Source organism: Molossus molossus, unplaced genomic scaffold (genome assembly GCF_014108415.1).
Source record: "Molossus molossus isolate mMolMol1 unplaced genomic scaffold, mMolMol1.p scaffold_m16_p_6, whole genome shotgun sequence".
Lineage (NCBI taxonomy): Eukaryota > Metazoa > Chordata > Mammalia > Chiroptera > Molossidae > Molossus > Molossus molossus.
The window spans coordinates 51,918,861-51,940,231 of NW_023425399.1; the positions used below are offsets into that span (position 1 = coordinate 51,918,861).

General features: G+C 44.5%; 1 protein-coding gene across 6 annotated transcripts in view; it reads right to left on the reverse strand.

The window, feature by feature from the left end:
• NINL (ninein like) overlaps positions 1-21,371 on the reverse strand; it is a 205,085-nt gene that overhangs the window by 37,019 nt on the left and 146,695 nt on the right. For 5 of the 6 annotated variants that reach the window (XM_036244012.1, XM_036244011.1, XM_036244009.1 and 2 more), the window contains 7 exons: positions 20,579-20,719; positions 11,984-12,158; positions 10,735-10,845; positions 10,054-10,134; positions 5,843-5,972; positions 2,439-2,548; positions 897-1,225 (listed from right to left, as the gene is read on the reverse strand). In XM_036244012.1, coding sequence (XP_036099905.1) covers positions 897-1,225; positions 2,439-2,548; positions 5,843-5,972; positions 10,054-10,134; positions 10,735-10,845; positions 11,984-12,158; positions 20,579-20,719 — 1,077 coding nt within the window. The remainder of the gene's footprint in view (positions 1-896; positions 1,226-2,438; positions 2,549-5,842; positions 5,973-10,053; positions 10,135-10,734; positions 10,846-11,983; positions 12,159-20,578; positions 20,720-21,371) is intronic. The other variant, XM_036244008.1, reaches the window with a different exon arrangement.

Genomic DNA, 21,371 nt, shown 5'->3' on the forward strand with positions numbered 1-21,371 from the left:
AGTTCCTGCAAGTGTCATCTGGAGTGGAGGGAGGAAAGAAGCATAGGCACAGATTACACTTAGCACCTCTCTGTGCTTAGGCCGCCCCCAATCCTCATGACAAATGGGGAGAGCCCACCTCACCCAAGTCAGAGGGCGTGAACTTCATTTGACATCCTGCATTCAGTATGCTGATTAGGGCCATGTCCACTTTGCAACAACATTGGAACCCAAATAGGCCCACACAGAACCCCTCCATGAGGATGGCAGGTTGTGGCAGGCATCGGTGAGCCATCCGCTCAACTCTAGGACAACATGTGTGGGGTATGACTACCCTCTCCTGAGCTGGGGCAGATCCAAGACTCCACACGGGACAGGGAGGGACTGGCTGACTAGTACTGAGCCTACAATAACTAGTTACTCACTCTAAGTCTATGACACTGTAAGACACAAAAAACCACTTTCCAGTTTTCCAAATAAACCCTTTCTCTGCTTTGCTCATATATTTTAGCCTTTTCAAGAACTTTACTAACGCAAATTAATGGTTCTTCCCATTGTTTTATGGCTTTTAGATACACCATGTCCTAAAAAATTAGAGCAAGATATTAAATGATGAAGAACATATTGCCCTTTGCTATACTAGACATGTCTGAGGCAAAAGGTAAAAAACATTGAGTTAAAATTCTACAAAGTACATTGTTTCATGGCCCAAGCTCTGGTTAATACATATTTTTAATTTAAAGTAAAAATTCTTATACAATGACCTGTTCTTTCAGTGCTCACCCATCGGCCTCTGAGAAAAAAAACACCTGGTTAATAGGTATTTTCATTCTGAGCAGTTTGCATAATTCAGTTTTAAATTTTGGTTCTTGGCAAGAAATCCTAGACATAAATCCTGAAAGGACATGGTGCTGGACCTGAACTGCTGTAGCTCATGCTGATGCCTCTGGTGCAGCTTCTCCTCCAGTTGATCCTTCTCCTGGGCCAGTCGCTGAGCCAGGCCAGACAGTGCCTGAGTGTAGCACTGCTCCATCTCCACCCTCTTTAGCTCAGGGCCATGTGTTGCACTCTGGAGCTGGTCTTGCAGGCCTTGGATGATCTCTTGAGATTTCATGCGGAGTGTCTCCAGGTTGGCTTTCTGATCCTCCAGCACACTGACCTCAAGTTTGAAAGCCTTCTCAATTTCCTTTCTCTTCTTTGCAAAGTCCTTTTTCATCATCTCAATTTCTCTTTCATAGTAAGTTACCTGAGAAGAGAAATATGAGCAACATCAATCAGGAGGTCCCCCAAATGACTTACTAATAATATAACACAGAAATATGAGGCTACCAAGTGGCATAGTCAGAGTGGATAGCCTAGACCTGATGAGGTACAGGGGCAGCATGCCAACAATGTCTAAGGCTCCCCAAGAGCCCAGGTAGCCACAGGCTTTTCCCCCCCCAAACCTTCCATCAGCCTCATGAGGCATATCCAGCAGGTGAGGAAGGGAAGCTGGAGGCCAGCTGGGCCAGGTGCCTGGCCAGGAAGCATGAGGAGGGCTAAGGATGTGACTACACTGAGAGAACAGCCTCCTTCATGAGGTTGACAGGGCAGCTCTGAACTCCCTAGAGGCTCCGGTGGGAAGGAATATGCTCCAACCATGGGCAAGGTTACTATAGCAGCTACCAGCTAATACATCTAGGGAACCAATGGGCATAACTGCAAGACAGAGGTGGCCCTGCCTCACTGCTATTCAGACCCAGACATCTGACCCCTGATAATAAGCCATGGACACTGTCCCTTAACAAAACCCACTGCAATCTAATAACAGAGCAGGAGACACATTCATCTGAGAATACATAATTAGCCAGGACATGAATCCACAAAGAACCCCATCAAGTGTAAGTCCCAGGGTTATTTTAGTTTAGAACAAAGCCAGGAGCTGTGATTCCCTGTTGGCAGAGCAAGCAAGGAGGTCTGGCTTCAGCAATACACTTGTGACACTCCAGACACACATAACTCCATTTCCTCCCACTATTATTTCTTTTTTTAAAAAATATTTTCATTGATTTTTTTAGAGAGAAAAGAAGGGAGAGAGAGAAACATCGATGTGAGAAAGAAACATCAATTGGCTGTCTCCTGCACACCCCCTAATACGGATCGAGCCTGCAGCCCGGGCATGTGCCCTGACTGGGAGTCAAATTGGGACCTCTCAGTCCATGGGATGATGCTCAATATACCAGCCAGCAAATTAATTATTTCTTATATCCCACCTTACTCCCTCCAAAGAAGGCTTGAGGTTGAATGTTAATTTTATTTCCCTTTCCCTACAAACTTTCCTCCCCTGAACAGGCTTACTACAAAGCAGGGAATCCGTGGGCAAACATGTGCATGCAGAACTGTTAGCATATTGAATGAAGCTTTCGGGCATGCAGAGGAAGCATCCAAATCTCCCCACGGCTGCCTTCATTTCCCCTGACCTTGGTCTCCATCTGGATCTTGAGGTCTTGGTAATGTTCTTTCACCTGCTCCATCATTATCTCCATTTCTATACTCACTGGAGTGGAATCGCCAAGGAAGGGGATGGTGCCTACAAACAAGGACATTTCTGTTTATATTCTGCCTAGGGTGCCATGGGGTCTGTTCCACACCCTCCCATTTGAACTTTGGATGGCACTTAGTATTTACCCCAGATTTCCTCCACCACCCAGAACAATGCACAACCTTCTACAGGTACTTTCTGTAAGAGGAACTTGGTGATGGCGGTGAGGGGTGGCCCTTGCAGGTTTCCATAAATGGTCTGTTATGCCCCATTCTCAAAGTTGGAGCTCTTTAGAAATCAACATTTTGAGTCTTTGCCAGAACACAGATTGCTCTAAGATATAACTAGGAGACTCCATGCAAGATTTTTCAGGTCCTTTAATTCCCTAAAAGATGCTGTACATGGTGCAGTTAATGCACCCTAAATTCTGGTCCCTGACCCAGGTACACAGAAAAACCATGAAGACAGAAAAATGTGTGATATGTTGTACAGACATGCCTCTGTGACAGTCTGTGCTTTATCATGGGGCATATACATCATACAAATAATGTGGGATTTCAAAAAAGAAGTCAGATATGGAGTGAATTACAAGTGGAATGAAAGTTCTGAAAGATCACAAGAAGTGACATATTGTTCCAGAAGATCCTTCTCACTGACAATGTCAGACATCTGGGCAGCTCATTTTGATGAGGCACCCATAGGTCCACAGGTTTCGCCAGCTCTCCCGGAGAGCCAGGCATCCCCAACATTGTATATGTTGTAGGATACACCAAAGGGCTCACTCAGAATGTGGGTATTGGCCCTGTTAGGGTTTCATCTGTGTTGGTCCAGGAGTCAGAAAAGTGAGAGGAAATGACAGATTCCCTAATCTTATCATCTTCCATTTCCCAAATTATTTTCCATGAAAAAAGTGTCAGACTCAGAGACACTGGGACTGAGAGAAGTAAGGATGAGCTCTTCATGAAAGAAGGCATTCTATTGCCCTGACAACCAGAAGCTGTCATCTGGGTCTGGCCAATGAGCATAGGTAAATGGACACCCATCAGAGGTGGCTCCAGCTGAATACACTGATGGCTTGGCCACCAAAATCCACATGGCCTCTTCCTCTGTAACTCTGCTATGGCAATGGTCCCCTATGGCAGCAGACAGACCTTTCCTCTTTTGATGGGGTCAGAGGAACCTCTACAGTCAGATGGAGGGGTGAAAGGAAAGAAAAAAAGACTCTAACTAGGAGACTGCTTTAGTTTTATCAGTGATAAAATATGGGGCTGCTTCTGGTGCTACAGCCTGAGAACATCTAAATAAGGACAACCTTGGGTATAGAACCCCAGCTCTGCCATGCTCTAATCTACAGGTCCTGACAAGAGTCACACACCCTGTGCAACTCAGGCTCCTCCAGGGACAAAGGAGGTAGCAAATGCTCCCTTCCCTGTGGCCAGGCTGCCCACTTGGCCGCACATCACAACTTACCTGGAGATCTGGAACATCTAATGAGCTGGGCACACCCCTAAACCTCCCAGCTGAGGGCAATGTGGGTCTCGGGAGCCATCAGATTCCACTAAAGCAGCCCCAGGTGAGGTTTCTTCAGAAAGTTATGCCCACTTGCACAGAAAATCTGCGTGGTTCGTGTGAAGGTTCCCACATTGGCTCTCTTGAGCACACTTTTTTCTGTTTTATTTTATTTTATTTTTTCTGTTTTATTAAGTAAATTTTCCCCAAGCAATGTGGGAAACTCTGAGTTCTCTCAGTACTACAGATGGGAGCAGATGTTCTCTGAAGAGCTACATGATCACTGTTTGGTCAATGGAAGCAATCAGGCTAATGGAGCAGTCCCTGTGGTTCTCATGACTCCCATCAGCGGCAGCAGGCATGAAGCCATGTATGTCATGTGAACCCCACCATGTCTGCCCTGTACAGTTGCCAGGAAGGGTAGTAACGAGCTTAAACACTGTCCTCCTAAAAGACTACCTAAACCAAAAGAATAGCTCCAGCATCTAAAACCATCCCCCACTCCTGGTCTTTACAAGGAACCAAAAACACTTAAAAAACACAGGGCCTCAGGACCACTCAGAGCCTGGAGCTTATCCCAAGTCTATGGGCTGAGTTAGGAAGCATGAAGCCCAGGTCTTTCTCAATTTACACCTTCAGTATGCACTATGTTGAGCAATTGGGGGCACTTCCTGGTGCCACAAATCCATCTTGGAGTGTAACAGGGAATAAAAACTTTATAGTACTCTGACTAATCATGAAATGGAATTAGAATAAAATGTACAAACAATAAAAGGAACTCACATACTGACAGTTTCCTTATAAGCGTGTTACAGGCATCAGCAGTTCCAATTCTTGCTGGACAAGAAATGACCTTGGCCATGACTTCAGTTGACGCAGATTGCCCAACTGCAAGAATTTGACTAGCACTGAGCAGTTCCAGTATGCTGACATTAAAGATCCATACGGGGACCAACAAGTATACTGCCTACATGTTCACATACCCTTCCCCTAATATCTTTGTTTTGCTTTCCCTCTCCCTCCCTATAAAAACCCCTGCCTGCACTGAGATACTAAGATAGGTTTTGGGACAAGAGTCCCCCATCTTCTCAAGTGAATAAACCTCCTTCCTATTTCACCAGCATCTGTCTAATGAGTTTGGCTTTTGTGGCAGCAGGCAGCCGACCTTGGATTTGGTTTCAAGAACTTGAGGGTGATGCTATCCACATAACCCAGGTAGTAAACACCAAGTCTGGTCTATGTCCGTCCAATGAGGCCTCTGTGTATACAGGGAGTCCCTGACCCATTTTCACAATTTGTGCCTTCCCTTTGTAAGAGCTGTCATAGACCAATGACAAACCCCTTGCTCAACTCCAGCACCACTGCTTCCCTTCTCTAGATGACCATCTCTGTGTGTCTGTCCCATGCTGAACACTCACCTGGATCCCCTGGAGAGGACCTCATAATACTGGAGAGTCACCCTGGGTACCTCTCATAATACTGGAGTCACTTGGATGCACCTACCTTACGGTAATGGCAAAGTCATCCTAACCTTCACCATTTCTACTCAAATGATAACACCCTCACCCTCTTCGACATCGCTCTAGGCTCTGGGTATTGTGTCAACTTCTGGCCTTGGGTTACAGGCCCTTTTCCCACATGTGGCAGTAGAGGGGCTTGTGACCACCTGAAGGCTGGGCTAGGCCATGATGTGCTGGAAGCCAGCCTACCCACCACTGTGCTCCCTGGACCCAAAGGCAGCCTGTTCAACAGAGGTAGGTAGAAACCCATTGCCACCAGCCCCACTGCCCCCAACAGGAGCACATCACTGCCACCTCCCAAATTGGCTCCTACCTGCTCGGCCATGTATAGGGAGCAGCGGTCCATTTGGCTGTACATGGGGCTGGCCACGCCAATTCTGAGGCAACTGTGCCTGCAGACCCTCCACTGCAGCCTGTAGCTCATCATTGCGGTCCTGCAGGTCCTGTGGGGGAAGAGCCAGACACTGCTTCCAGATAATGCAGCCACTCAGTCCAAGAAGCCACTGGCATGGACACTTGGTCACCCAGGAAGCAGCTAAGCCCAGTGCCTGGGGAAGACCTGACCTGCCCACAGACAGGCAAAGGTGTTAAGGATTGGTCTGTGTCTCAGTCCATTTGGGACGCTATAACAAAAATACTACACTGGGGACATATAAACAACAGAAATTTAGCTCTTGATGTTTTGGTGTCCTTTTTTATTTTATTATTTTATTTAATCCTCACCCGAGGACATGCTTAGAGAGAGGAAGAGGGAGAGAGAGAGAGAAACATCGATGTGAGAGGGAAACATTAACTGGCTGCCTTCTGTACGTGCCCTTGACAGGGAATTGAACCAGACCTTTCAGTGCATAGGATGACACTCAACTAACTGAGGCACTCTGGCCAGGCTAGTTCCCAAGATTTTGGAGGGTAGAAGTGATAAAAGGGATGGGAGAGCAATCTGAGACCCCTTTTAAAAAAATCCTCCCCCTAGGATATGGTTTTTATTGATTTTAAAGAGAGAGAGAGAGAGAGAGAGAGAGAGAGAGAGAGAGAGAAACATTGATGTGAAAGAAAAACATAGATTAGTTGCTTCCAGTATGGGCCCCAACTGGGAATTGTACAGGATGATGTTCCAACGAACTGAGCCACCCAGCCAGGTGAGTCCCTTTTATAAAGTACTAATACACTTTACTGGGCTTACCCTCATGATCTCCCAAAGGCCCCAACTCCTAACACTATCACAGTGGGGGAATAGGCTTCAACATATGAATTTGGAGGAACACAAAATGAGAAATACACAAAATGAGAAAATTTCTATTAAAAAGGGGGTAGGGCTGTATTCTTCAATAATAACCATGTCAAAGACAAAGAAAGGCTCTGGGAATGTGCAATAGACTGAATGTGTCCCCTCAAATTCATATGTTAATCTTAATGTCCTATGTGATGATGATATTGGAGGTGGGACCTTTGAGAGGTGATTAGATCATGAGGATGAAGGCCTCATGAAGAGCATTAATGCTCTTATAAAACACACTCCAAAGGGCTCCTTCATGCCTTTCTGTCATATGAGGACACTGAGAAGACAGCTAGCCATCTGCTACCAAAAAGAGAGCTCTCACCAGACACTGAATCTGCTGGCAACTTGATCTTGGACTTCTCGGGCCCTAGAACTGTGGGAGCTAAATATATGTTATTTACCCCCTCCCCCCTTCTATGGTATCATTGTTGTAGCAGCCTGAATAGACCAAGACAGATAGTTTCAGATTAAAGGATGTTAAACAGATGTGACAACTAAAGGTAATACCTGATCCAAACTGGACCTTGTATTGGAGGGGAAATGTTCCAAAGGACATTGCTAGGTTAACTAATGAAATTGAAATATGATGTATCAGTGGAAATCATGAAATGAGTAAATGTGCCATAGTTACTAGAAATATTCTCATTTAGCAGGGTGTTAGAAAGTTGGCTCTCCAGGAAGAAAAGACCAGATTTGTAGCTTCTGCATACTTCCACGGTCCCACCATAGCCTATTTCAAGCTATCAAAAGTTTAACAAGAAGCTAGCAAAATTCCTGAACATTTAGCAATCAACTCTGGTGCACTTGCACACCACTGTGAAGTTATAGGATTAAATCTGTTTTTAGGGAATGCACACTGACCTGTTTAGCGGCGAGGGCCATGATGCATGTAACTTACACTCAGATGTTCAGAAAATAACTATGTAGATACATTCACATCCAGTTGGGTGTGTGTGTGCGCGTGCGCACACACACACACACACACACTGAGGAAGTACACAATGACACAGCAAACAGGGCAAAATGTAAACAACAGGTGAATCTGGGCAAAGGGTAATCCAGCTATTACCTGCACTACTTTTACTTTTGTAATTTTATGTATTTCAAATAAGTTTTTTAATGCTCTAAATATTAATTTGAAATGCCAAAAATAGAGATAAAATTTCTACACAAATAGATTAGCACTAAAATGTAAAATATTTCTGCTGATGTTTCAAAAAGTAAAATTTCAAGAACCAAAAGTGAAGTGAGTAGCAGTTATTTAAGTAAGAGAGTCATACTAAAGAAAGGTAGGGATGTCCGGCTGGTGTGGCTCGGTGGTTGAGTGTTGACCCATGCACCAAGAGGTCACTGGTTCGATTCCTGGTCAGGACACATACCCAGGTTGTGGGCCTGATTCCAGTGGGGGTGGGGGGGCATGCAGGAGGCAGCCCATCGATGTTCTCTCTCTCTCATCGATGTTTCTATCTCTTTCTCCCTTTCACTTCCTCGTTCTCTCTAAAAAATCAATAAAGGGGGAGGGTTGGCGAGGAAGAGATAAACCACAGAAGTAACATGCATATATGCATGTCCAATAAACATAGACAACAAAGCTGGGAATTGGGCGGGGGAGGGGAAGAGGAGGAGGATGTGTCAATGGGGGAAAAATGAGAAACATCTGTAACAAAAACAAATTCATAAATAAAAAGTTAAAAATATAATAAATAAATAAATGAATAATTTTTAAAAATCTATTAAAATTTTTTTTTTTTAAAAAAAAGAGTAAGAAAGGTAGGGCTTATACTTGTTTGAAAAATCCAGTGAACTAAAGAGGTGATTTTCAACAGGTGTGCTGGAATAATTTTTAAAACATGCAATACCTGACTATTTAGTTAGGGGTACTGACCTCTTTTCCTTTAGATTGTCAAATAAAAAAATGACAACAGCTGACACAACAATAGCTGTCTGATGTAAATGAATCAAAATTATACCTAGTTTTTTGTCAGATCAACAAAAAAAATTTTTTTTGGTGCACTGCAGTATTTTAGTAATTAATTTATATATGCCAGAAGATGAAAAAGACAGAAAATTGCTGCACTAAAGTAACATATGAATTGATGGTTACTTACAGGTTCTATGTCTTTGCAACAAGCTTAAAGGGAGGAAGAAAACACAGCATGGAACTACAATTCTAGCAGAAAATTGTGTGGCACATCCTACCTGCATGACAACCCCACACCCTACACAACAATCTAGTTCGGGGGGAGGGTTACACAGGTGACCACACACAGGATTTCAAAAGGGCACCCAGGATTCAGGGTTTATAGTGGAGGAGAGAACATGGGGCAGGAAACAGCAGATCATGTCACACTCCGGAACAGCACAGCTCACCTTTATTTTCTGGTATTGCCAAAGCAATATACAGCAGGAACAAAAGTTAATTCTTACTTTAATTTGGAGGGAAACGGTTAAGCAGTGAGTTAATAATAGACCCTTAATATATAACAACAATGTTTTATCTGTTGGGGTCCTCAATCATTTTAAGTGTAACAGGGTCAGCAACACTGACATTGTTCACCATCTCTGCCTTGCTCTGCACTGTGGTGTCTCCAATTAAATGGAGTAACACTGGTAGGTTTGGCCCCAGGACATCTAAACACTCAACAACAGAAAACATGAAGCCTTACACAGTGCCTGGAAACACAGAGGGGTCTTCAGAATCGGTGCTGCTCTAATGACTTTGGCCAGTCCATGTGGGATAAACACAGGTTCTGAGCAGGCAATTCCTGTTCCATCTCATAGGAGAACATAATGCTTGGAGGACCCTGTAGGACGGTCAGCCAAATGCAGGCTCTACCTGCTCTGCTTGGTGAAGGATGTTCCTGCCACCCAATGATGGACCATCCTTCATGTGGAGGTCAGGACTGTGGCCTGCCAAGAATGCTAGGCCACTCCCCGGCAGGAGGGGTAGGAAAGGAGCCTGCATACCACCACCCAGGTCTGAGCCAGACAGATGCTGATGACTTGCAGGGCTAGCCTATATCATTGGCTCTAGCACCCCATTCTTTGCAGGAATAGCCTGGATATGATACCACAGCTTTCTGACACAGGAGGTCTCTGAAGGGTCAAGCTCTTAGAAAGAATCACCCCTGCTGTGGAATGGGTTGGAGAGGGCCCAATGCATTAAAGACAAAAGTGATGGCCTGGTCCAAGACAAAGGAAATGCTAAGGCTCCAGATGGTAAAGGGGCTGGGTCAGGCACGTACCCTGCATTTGAGCTCGTACTCCTTCAGGACCTCCTTGAACTGCTCCTCCTTGGCCAAGAGTTCTGTGTTCTGTGGCTCCAGCTGAAGGTCACACCAGTAAAGGAAAATTAAATACAGACCTCAGGTCAGGTAGAGTGCAGGCTGTCACACCCTCATGCTCTTTACACAAAGCTCAGCATTTCCAGGTACAGCCTTCCAGTCCTTTCCTCCTCCTTCCCTCCCCTCCCCTTATTTAAAAGGTCTCAGGGCAGTAAAATGTTCCTGCCTTGATCCCCTGAAACACTCCCTGTCTGAACCCTTCTCCAGTGCAGCAACTCATCTCCCCATCTGTTCCCCAGGTGATGGGCAGGGCCTGGTGGTGCGGGGCATCTAATTGTAGGTACCAAACTCTAACTTCTCCTCCATGCCCCTCATCACTGAGAACCTGTCATTGGGGTTTTTGGTGCCAGCTAACCCTGGTCTTGTCATTAAAAGGCCAACATGCAAGTCATCACTGAGGCATATTGTCATCCCTGCATTGGCCTGAAGGTGAGAAAAACAGGGAAAGTCACTTTTCTCTCCAAAGTTTAACAGAAAAAAACTAAATTCAGCCACCTGGGCATTCTTTTTCAAGACCCTGATACTTTTTACCTAGCACCACAGGCTCCTCTCTCAAAACTAAGATTCAGCAAAAGGACTTGCCTTGTCTTTTAACACAAATTCCAGGTCATTCTGCAGTTTCAGGACCAGCTTCTCTGATTCCGAAAGTTTTTCCACAACTTCAACAATCTCCTTCTGTAATCGACTGTTTTCCTACAAGACACAGGCTAGTGATTTGCCAGACTTTGAGAGTAGAGGAAGGAGCTGTTGGCAGGTCTGTTCTCTCTGAGTGAAAGGCTTACTCCCAGTGGCACACATAATCAGAGAAGAAACCTCATGGTACCTGGTACTCACTGCCCTGTCTCTGGGGCCAATTCAGAGCCACCCAGAGATAGACCCCATGAAGTCCTCACCAATGCTTATTGCTTTTCCCATTACCTCTGCTTCTCCCATTCCAAGTGCTCAGAAGGTCATGAGTATAACAAGAAAAGGCTAGTGGCAAGCCCTTCTGAGCTGTTTTCTAAATGAAGAATTTGAAACTGTACCATTACAGCTCAGATGTCCACAGGGAAGGAAGGCAGCATTATCAGATACAGAAAACCAGTAAGAGAGGTGAGGACACAGCATGGTGGAGAGCCCAAGCAAGCAGAGAAGGCAGGCCCTATGGACACTGCTGTCAGAGGTACCTGGGGTGCCAGACTTCTCCTCCGAGAGACAGAGACTGAGGGAAGCAGGCAAATGTGGAAAGAATCCACAGGCTCTGAATTAGGAGAGAGAGAGAAAGGCAGGAGCACAGGAGGGGACAGGGGACATCTCACTGAACCCAAATGCAGGATGGTTGTGGGTTGAGAGATACTCACCAAAGCCCAGAAAACACATCTGCCCCAGGCTGTACCCAGGGGCAACAGGTGGGCTTTAGGTTTGTTGATTCCACAGGTGTTCTGACCTCCAAGGATATAGCATAACTGGCTGCTGACCCTTCCTATCCTTGGTCCACAGACCCAGAGAACAGAGCAAGAGTTCTACAGGTCCCCACCTGTCCTGCTGCCACCATAACTAGAGAGCATGGAGGGGCAAAGCCAATCCTGGAGAAACCAGGACCCTTTCTGTTCTGGCTGAGAAGTGTGCTATCTCTATGGCTGCAGAAAGTGTTTCCTAGTTTGAAATCCTAGAGATTTCCCTCACACAGAGATGCAAATTTCTTAAGGTCACGGGAGGTGTTGAACCCTAGACTAGGAAAATGTGGGGTATGGGAAGAGGGACCTTCAGGCAACCTCATTTCTTTCTGGGTGGGGTGACCTGGGGAGCCACACTCCCTTCATTCCCCCATAACTTCCCCGTCCCTACCTACCTTCAGAGCCAGGGTCAGCTTCTCTCGGAGGCTGGACTCCTCAGCCTGCATGCATTCCAGGTCCTTCTCCAGCATGACCCTCTGCCTGTAGGCCTGTTCCCAGAATAGCTCATGCTCCATCTCCACCTCAGACCGAAGGAGAGTCAGCCTTTCTCTGTATTCCTGCTCCAGGTGTCTGTAAGGCACACACCAGCAAATCACACTGGGCTTCCAAGGATGCTTCCCAGGCTTACCTGTCCCTGCTTCTCCAGGAACAACTTTCCAGACAACAAGACCTCTTCCTTCCCTGGAATTCCCCTTCATGGAGCTCTTGGTCACACTACCTTGTACTCAATAGTTCTTCCTTGAGAGATGGGGTCACCATTGCTTAGCTAAACTGAATGTACTGTGAGGCCAGGGGTCTCTCCTTTAAATCTTATCCCTGGGGCTTGATGGTGAATATCCCATCTCAGAGTTGGAATGCAATTGTTTAAAAAGGAGTTTTCTTCTTGAGAAACACTGAGGGCTGAGGAGCTGGCAGTGCTGCACAGAGAGGAAGGTCATGTGGAAGCTAGACTTCTGCAGGGTTTAAGGAGGCTCCTGTGGACCCCTCACCTCCCTGGGTCCCAAAGAGGCAGCAACCTATGGTCTCAGTGGCACCAAATGGGATGGCTAGTATCAGTCCTGAACACCCTCAGGTGGGATACTAAGATTTCAAACATGTGACAAGGCTGACAACAGCATCTAATTAAAGGGGCCATTAAGAAACTAGAAGAGGCATCAAGAAAGAGGGAAAAATGTTCTAGCAATTGCACCGCTCGCTTCTTTCATCTCCTAATTTTTAGTAATAGTTTCACTCTGTGGAAACCCACAGTGACCTAACACCTATTTTGTGAAGTCAGGGAACTAAGGAGATCTCAGATGAGTAAATTTAAACAACTGTAGCTACAAGAATCAACAGTTTGAATTTTCCAATTTCACCCACAGGAATTTGCTCAGCAAGAAATGGTAAATGGGGAAGCTAATGGCTGGACATTGTAAGGGAACCAGCTGAACAAAGACTCTCAACTGTTGACAAGAGCAGAAACAAAACCCAGTTTTTTTTTTTTTTTTTAACTTATCTTTATTGTTGAAATGTATTATAGAAGTTCCTCATTTTATCCCCATTGACCCCCTCCTTCTCATTTCCGCCCCCCTCCTGCCTTTCCCCACATTGTTGTCTGTGTCCATTGGTTATGCATATGTACATATAGGTTCTTTCGTTTATTTCTTCCCACCCCTAATCCCCCTTCTTAATCCCTTCACCTTTTTCACCCATTCCCCCAACCCCGCTCCCATCTGGCAACCAACAAAATTTCTCTGTATCTATGAAAATGTTTCTGTTCTGCTTGTTCATTTTGTTTGTAGATTCAATTGTCGATAGATATGTATTCATTGCCATTTTGTTTGTTCATATTTTTTTATTTTTTTCTTCAAGAAGACCCTTCAACATTTCATATAATAATGGTTCGGTGGTGACGAAATCCTTTAGCTTTTCCTTGTCTGGAGACTCTTTATATGGCTACCAATTCTAAATGACAGCTTTGCAGGATAGAGAAATCTTGGTTGTAGGTTCTTGCTTTTCATCACTCTGAATATTTCTTGCCACTCCCTTCTGGCCTGAAAAGTTTCTTTTGAGAAATCAGCTGACAGTCTTATGGGAACTCCCTTGTAGGTAACTAACTGCTTTTCTCTTGCTGCTTTTAAGATTCTCTTTGTCTTGAACCATATGCATTTTGATGATGATGTGTCTTGGTATGGGCTCTTGGGGTTCATCTTGTTCGGGATTCTCTGTGCTTCCTGGACGTGTATGTCTGTTTCCTTCACCAAGTTAGAAAAGTTTTCTGCCATTATTGTTTCAAACAGGTTTCGATTTCTTGTTCTCTCTCTTCCCTTTCTGGCACCCCCAAGATGTGAATGTTGGCATGCTTGAAATTGTCCCAGAGGCTCCTTACACTATCCTCACTTTTTTTTAAATTCTTTTTTCTTTTTGCTGTTCTGATTGGGTATTTTTTGCTTCCTTATATTCCAAATCGATAGTTTGCTTCTTGGCTTTATCTACTCTACTACAGAATCTGTGTAAATTATTCTTTATTTCAGTTAGTGCCTCCTTCATTTCTGACTGGTCCTTTTTTATGCTCTTGAGGCCCTCACTAAGTTCACTGAGGTTCTCACTAAATCCATTAAGCATCTTATAAGCAGTGTTTTGAACTCAGCATCTGTTAGGTTGCTTATCTCTAATTTGTTTAATACTTTTCCTGGAGTTTTGTTCTGTTCTTTCATTTGGGACCTGTTTCTTTGTCTCCTCATTTTGGCTGCCTCCCTGTGTTTGTTTCTATATATTACTTAACAAGAGGTATGGAGCTAGCTGAGACCAGATGCTGCTTGCTTGCTTGAAAGAATTTAGGAAAACCTGAAGCAGCATCCAAGACAGACCAATCCTATGGTAAAGCAACTGGCAACAGCTGGGGTGGGCCTGAAAGCTGAGTGGGGCAGAGCCTCAGGGAATCACCAGGGCAGGTAAAACAGTGTGAGCCAGGTTGCTGGAGTCCCAGATATGGTGCCTGTCTGCTGCCCCAGAGAAGAGCTCACCAAAGGAACAAAGGCCTCTGACAGCAAGTTTGTCCAGGACAAAGCTGCCTCTCCAGCCCTCGCTCCAATGCCAAACAATTCAGTTGTTCCTCATATGTCTCTCATGCCTTTCAAGCTGCCTCCAGCACACTGGAGCCTGGAGGGTGCAAGTCCGAGTTAGTCCATGCATGGCACCTTTAAGAGGAACTGCCTGGGGCTCTAGCCGCCTCAGCCTCTCAGCCTCATTTCCCACTGCTTTTTCCAGCAAAAAGTTATAGGAAATTCTCTTCCTGGCACTGCAACCCTGAGCTGGGCACCTCATGTGGGATGGGGACCCCTTAGCCCTCAGGGAGGACCTTCCCATCAAAGGTATCCTCCTAATTTTTATCCACCACAAGCGGGTATGGGACCAGCCTGTCGCACCTCCACCCCTCCTACCAGACTTGATGAGGATTCTTCTTTAATTCCATAGTTGTAGTACTTCAATTCAGCTTGATTTCAGGCAGTTTTGAATGAAGGTTGTTCTGTAGTTTAGTTGTAACTTTGAAGTAGTTGTGGGAGGACGGGATACCACGGTTACCTATACTGCCATCTTCAAAACCCAGGTATTTCTTAACTAAATGCTCCTTTGTGATGAATGCTGCATATGCTCCACACTGAGGTGGCTCAGCAATATCATGGCCAGTGCATCTAGGTGAAAGTCAAGATGTCCATGACCCATCTCTCCACACTGGGGCTTATCGGCCTTGAAGACACCACCTTATAGTGAGACCATGTTTATTTGGTTTCTCAAGTTTGACTGGAAAAGTTTTAAACATTTGGTGAAAGGACAGTTAATTTTTAGGTTTCCTGGAAATTATTATTATCCTGTTAGGAGTGTAGGTGCTGTTAAGAGTATGCATATATGTATGCATATACATATGCATATATGTATGCTCACACCCATACTTGTACACTCATACCTACATATACTATCACACACTCACATCCTTTGATGCATATTTCACATATTCCTTCTTAACACCACACAGAGGTAAGGGAGAATTCCAACTATCTCAACCTGCTGCATTTGGCCTTCGCTAGCCAACTCCCAGGAAGAAAAGGAGGACCCAGGCTTTGGAAATTAGGAAGCACATGGACGTGGATTTGAGGCCACTCCCCTATAGACTGTAATACATGGAAAAGTGGCAGTACCCTGAGTATATGAATTGTGGACAGGGAGCTGGTGGGGCCTTTGTGATGGTGGTTACATGACTCTGGACAACCCCATCCTGGTAAAGTGATGAGTTCTCTAGCCCCCAGGTCTCCTCTTGCTTAAGGGTCCATTTCTTACACTGCCAGGATAAAGTAGGCCTGGTCCTATGGTCTCTCAGAAATAGCATAAGACAAAGAGAGGAGACCTAAGGTTTAAACTTCAGGCCACATTGGTTGTGTGACTGTGGGCAAGTTAACTGTACTACTCCAAGACTCAATTTCTTTAGTTTAAAAATGGGAATAAAATGGCCTATTTGTGGTTCTGGTGGTAAGTCAAGGCAGGTGAAAGTCCCCTGAAGTCCCTATACCCAACCCAAGGTCATGTGAGGACTTTTGTATGCCATGCCATGACACCCCCAAACCTTGCCAAGAGGGCTGTTATAAGAAAAGAGCTACTCTTCAAGTGTCACAACCACACATAGCAGGGAGAGGTCATGTCCCAGAGGTTCATCACAAGCTCTCTCAGACAGCTGCTCGCTGAAAACACCTATGTCACCTGCGCTGCTGCTTCTCTTTCTCACTCCTTATTTAACTGAGGGACAAGCACAGCTGAACCACAGGGAGAGATGCACAGGGATCTGTGCTGAGTACTCTAAGGCACTGATGGGTATCCTACCACTTTCACTTTACAGGTGAGGAATTTGAGGGGCTCCATGCACCCAGGGTGCAAAAGACCCAGAACTCTAAAATTTGTCTTGCTAGTTCCTCAGCGCCCAGCTCAACTGACCTCTTTCCACAGGTGAGAGTGGAGGACGAGAGGCCTGCAACTTCTTGCACCCCACCCAGAGCATGGCTGAGGACTGAGTGTAGGACACCAGTTTTTCCACAGTGTGTTCCCTCTACTATTCATGAGGGGACACTTTTGAGTGACAAAAGCTTTGAGAATCAAGACTCTCCCAGCAAACAAAAGCCCAGGCCTGGATGCCTTCATGGGGGAGTTTCTACCGAACATTCAAAAAAGAACTAACACCCATGCTCCTCAAACTATTTTAAAAAATTCAAGAAGAAGGAAGACTTCCAAACTCGTTTTATGAGGCCAGCATAATTCTAATTCCAAAACCAGAAAAAGATATTACAAAGAAAGAAAACTACAGGCCAATATCGCTGATGAACACAGATGCCAAAATCCTGAACAAAATACTACCAAATTGGATCCAGCAACACATCAAAAAAATTATTCACCATGACTAAGTGTGATTCATACCAGGGTTGCAAGGCTGGTACAATATTCGCAAATCAGTAAGTATGATACACCGCATAAACAAAATGAAGAATAAAAACCACATGATCATATCAATAGATGCCGAAAAAGCCTTCCACAAAATCCAGCATCCATTTCTGATAAAAACACTCAGCAATGTGGGAATAGAGGGATCATATCTCAAAATAATGAAGGCCATATATGAAAGACCTACAGCCAACACAGTACTCAATGGGCAGAAACTAAAAGCATTTCCCTTAAGAACAGGAACCAAGACAGGGATGCCCTGTCTTCACCACTCTTATTTAACATAGTATTGCAAGTTTTAGCCACAGCAATCAGACATGAAGAAAAATAAAAAGCATCCAAATTGGAAAGGAAGAAGTGAAACTGTCATTATTCGCTGATGACATGACACTATACGTAGAAAACCCCAAAGACTCCATCAAAAATTTACTAGACTTAATAAATGAATTTCGAATAGTACCAGGATACAAAATTAATGTCAAAAAATCGATGGCATTCTTATATAACAATGATGAACTCACAGAAAGAGAAACTAAGAAAACAATCCCATTTATCATTGCGGCAAAAAAATTATGATACCTAGGAATAAACTCAACCAAAGAAATAAAGGACCTATTCACAGAAAACTACAGGTCATTGAAAAAAGAAATAGAGGAAGATATAAAAAAATGGAAGCACATACCCTGTTCATGGAATGGAAGAATTAACATCATTAAAATGTCCATACTACCCAAAGCAATCTATAGATTCAATGCAATCCCCATCAAAATACCAACGACATACTTCACAGAACTAGAACAAATACTTGAAAAGTTCATATGGAACCAAAAAAGACCTCGAATAGCCACAGCAATCTTCAAAAAGAAGAACAAAGTTGGAATAATCACATTACCAAATTTGTTATACTACAAAGCCACCATAATCAAAACAGCCTGGTACTGGCACAAGAACAGGTATATAGACCAGTGGAACAGAACAGAGAACCCAGAAATAGACCCAAGGCAATATGCTCAATTAATATTTGACAAAGGTGGCAAGAGCATACAGTGGAGTAAGGACAGCCTCTTTAATAAATGGTGCTGTGAAAATTGGACAGCTACATGCAGAAAAATAAAATTAGACTATGAACTTACACCCTACACAAGAATAAACTCCAAATAGATAAAAGACTTAAATGTGACTCATGAATCCATGAAAATCCTGGAAGAAAATGTAGGCAACACAATTTCAGACATCATACGCAGCAGAATTTTCACTGGTACATCACCTAAGGCAATAAAAACACAGGAGAAAATGAACACATGGGAGTACATCAAACTCAAAAGCTTCTGCACAGCAAAAGATACAAATATCAAAACAGAAAGGCTACCCACTGGATGGGAGAGCATAATTGCCAATGATATATCAGATAAGGGGTTAATTTCCAATATATAGAGAGTGCTCATACAACTCAACGAAAGGAAGACAAAGAACCCAATTAAAAAATGGGCAGAGGAACTAAATAGACACCTCTCCAAACAGGACATACAAATGGCTAAGAGACATATGAAGAAATGCTCAGCATCACTAATCATCAGAGAGATGCAAATTAAAACAACAATGAGGTATCACCTCACATCTGTCAGAATGGCCGCCATCAACAAATCATCAAACAACAAATGTTGGCGAGGGTGTGGAGAAAAGGGGACTCTAGTACACTGCTGGTGGGAATGCAGACTGGTGCAGCCACTATGGAAAACAATATGGTGTTACCTCAATAAGTTAAAAATTGAACTTCCATTTGACCCAGTGATCCCACTTTTAGGAATATACCCTAAGAAGCCTGAAACACCAATCAGAAATAATATATGTACCCCTGTGTTTGTAGCAACACTATTTACAATCGCTAAGATCTGGAAACAGCCTAAATGCCCATCAGTAGACGAATGGATAAAAAAGCCGCGGTACACATACACAATGGAGTACTATGCAGCTGTAAGAAAAAAAGATCTCTTATCCTTTGAGAAGACATGGTGGGACCTGGAAAGTGTCATCCTAAGTGAAACAAGCCAAACAGAGAAAGACAAGTATCATATGATCTCACTTATTTGTGGAATATAATGAACATAACAGTCTGAGGAATGGGGTAGTCCCAGAGATGTGGAAGTGGGGTACAAACTGACTAGCCCTAGAAGAGGGGGTGGGAGGGAGAGATAAACCACAGCACTTTTATGCATGTATGCATGAACAATGGACAGGGACAACAAAGCTGGAGAGAGGGCGGAAAGCGAAGGAGAGGGAGGAATCAGTGGGGGAAAAAGGAGAAACATCTGTAACAAAAATAAATAAATTACGGCCCTGGCCAGTTTGGCTCAGCGGTTAGAGCGTCGGCCTGCGGTCCGGAGAGACCCAGGTTCGGTTCCCGCTAAGGGCACGTACTTCGGTTGCAGTTTGTCCCTGGCCCTGGTTGGTCGTGCGGGTGGCAGCCACTCGATGTGTCCCTTCACGTCGATGTTTCTCACTCTCTCTCCCTCCCATTCTATCTGTACAAAAAATGGAAAAATATCCTCGGGCGAGGATTAAAAATAAATAAATAAATAAATAAATAAATAAATAAATAACGGGGAAAAAAAGCTTTGAGAAGATGAGCCACCACTGAGCTCTGCCAGGGAAGCGTAGCATAGATTGTTCCCCACTGTACTACTTCAAGACTCAATTTCTTTAGTTTCAAAATGGGAATAAAATAGCCTATTTGTGGTTATGGTGGTAAATCAAGGTAGGTGAAAGTCTTTTGAAATCCCTACACTAGGTCATCTGAGGACTTTTGTGGGGTGAAAAAACCCTCTCTCTGTCTGGCCCAGCCTGGGACATCCTCAAGGGCTGTATTTCCTTACCTGTTTAGTTAATAAACCAGAGAGGTGTTGTGTCTATTAAAAAAAAGGTCAGAAATCCTTTCTTTTGGTCTATCTACCAGCCCCATAGGTAGTGTAGACCACCCACCAAGGGGTCTGCTCAACCCACAGTCTAGTGCAATGCCTGCAGTCAGGTTTCAGGCTCTGAGCTTCTTCCACAATGTCAGGCTCCTTTCCACTAAGCCAACAGGCTCCAAAGCCATTCACTAGCCTTGTCTCAAAATGTCCACCTGTCTCACTGATTACAGGCACACACAGAACACTTGGCTTGAATGGGACAGACCCCATCAATGAAGCAGAGGAGAGTGAGGGCAGCAGAGAGAAATTTTCCCTGCAGCTCACAGGCATACATAGGTAGATGCCTCTATACCACGTACCACTGTAAAGAGCAAGACTACTTTTAAATGCACCCCTCTCTCTTCTTTCAAGGAAGGGCACCCCCAAAGGTGTGTCTTCTAGAGTTCTACTGGCACAAGTAAAATAGGAGGGTTGCGGCTTTGCCATGTTCATGACTACAGCCTCAGCTGGTGGCATCACTGCGTCTACTACCTGCCCTCAGCCATGGCCAGGAAATCGCTGTCCTGGTACCAAAGAGCTACAACTCTGGCCTTGGGCACCATTGGCAAGACCTACTTGATCTTCTTCTCTGTAAGATGCTCCAGGGCAGAGTGGCAGTCATCCATCTCTTTCACAAACTCCAGGTTCCTCTTCTCAGCTTTCTCTAGATCTTGCCTTGCCTTGTCTCGTTCCCTTGCCATCTGTTCTACTTGTCCCCTGCCACAGGAAAAAAACAATGTTAATGAACACATGTCTGGGCCCAACAAACTGTGTCTGCATGAATAATAAAAAAGGGCTGGTATGTGCTGGGTGCATGGGACAGTCCAGTGTTGTGCTCTAACTTCACACTACTATCAACTTCCTCCTAAAGTGGTTTGTACAATTACTATGCCCATTTTACAGATGTACATACTGAGCAAGGTTAAATGACTTACCAAAGAAAGTTTCTAGAAGGTTTCTGAACCAAAGAAGTTGAGCCTAACGGCTTACAGTGTGCCACACCTCCAGAATGCCACAGAACAGTTGAAAATTCATCTGTGCACCCTCAGTTCTCCAGCTGGGACTTGGGTCCCAGGAGTCTTCAGTACTTAATCTGGGATTGGATGCATGAGGGGAGAAGGTTGGCCATCCAATACCTTACCTGGCCACAGCCTTGACACGTGCAACCTGGCATGTGAGTGTAAGGTTAGTCACCCTGAGAAGAAGGCCATCTGTGTCTGTGGCCCTGGATTGTTCAACCACACCAGTCCTTGGAGGCTCTTGAATCACCCTTGGCACTCACTGTTCTGGTGACCATTTTTACCACTGAAGGAGCACAGAGTTTTCCCCTGTCCTCCCTCCCACGGATTGAATACTCAGCTAATTCAAA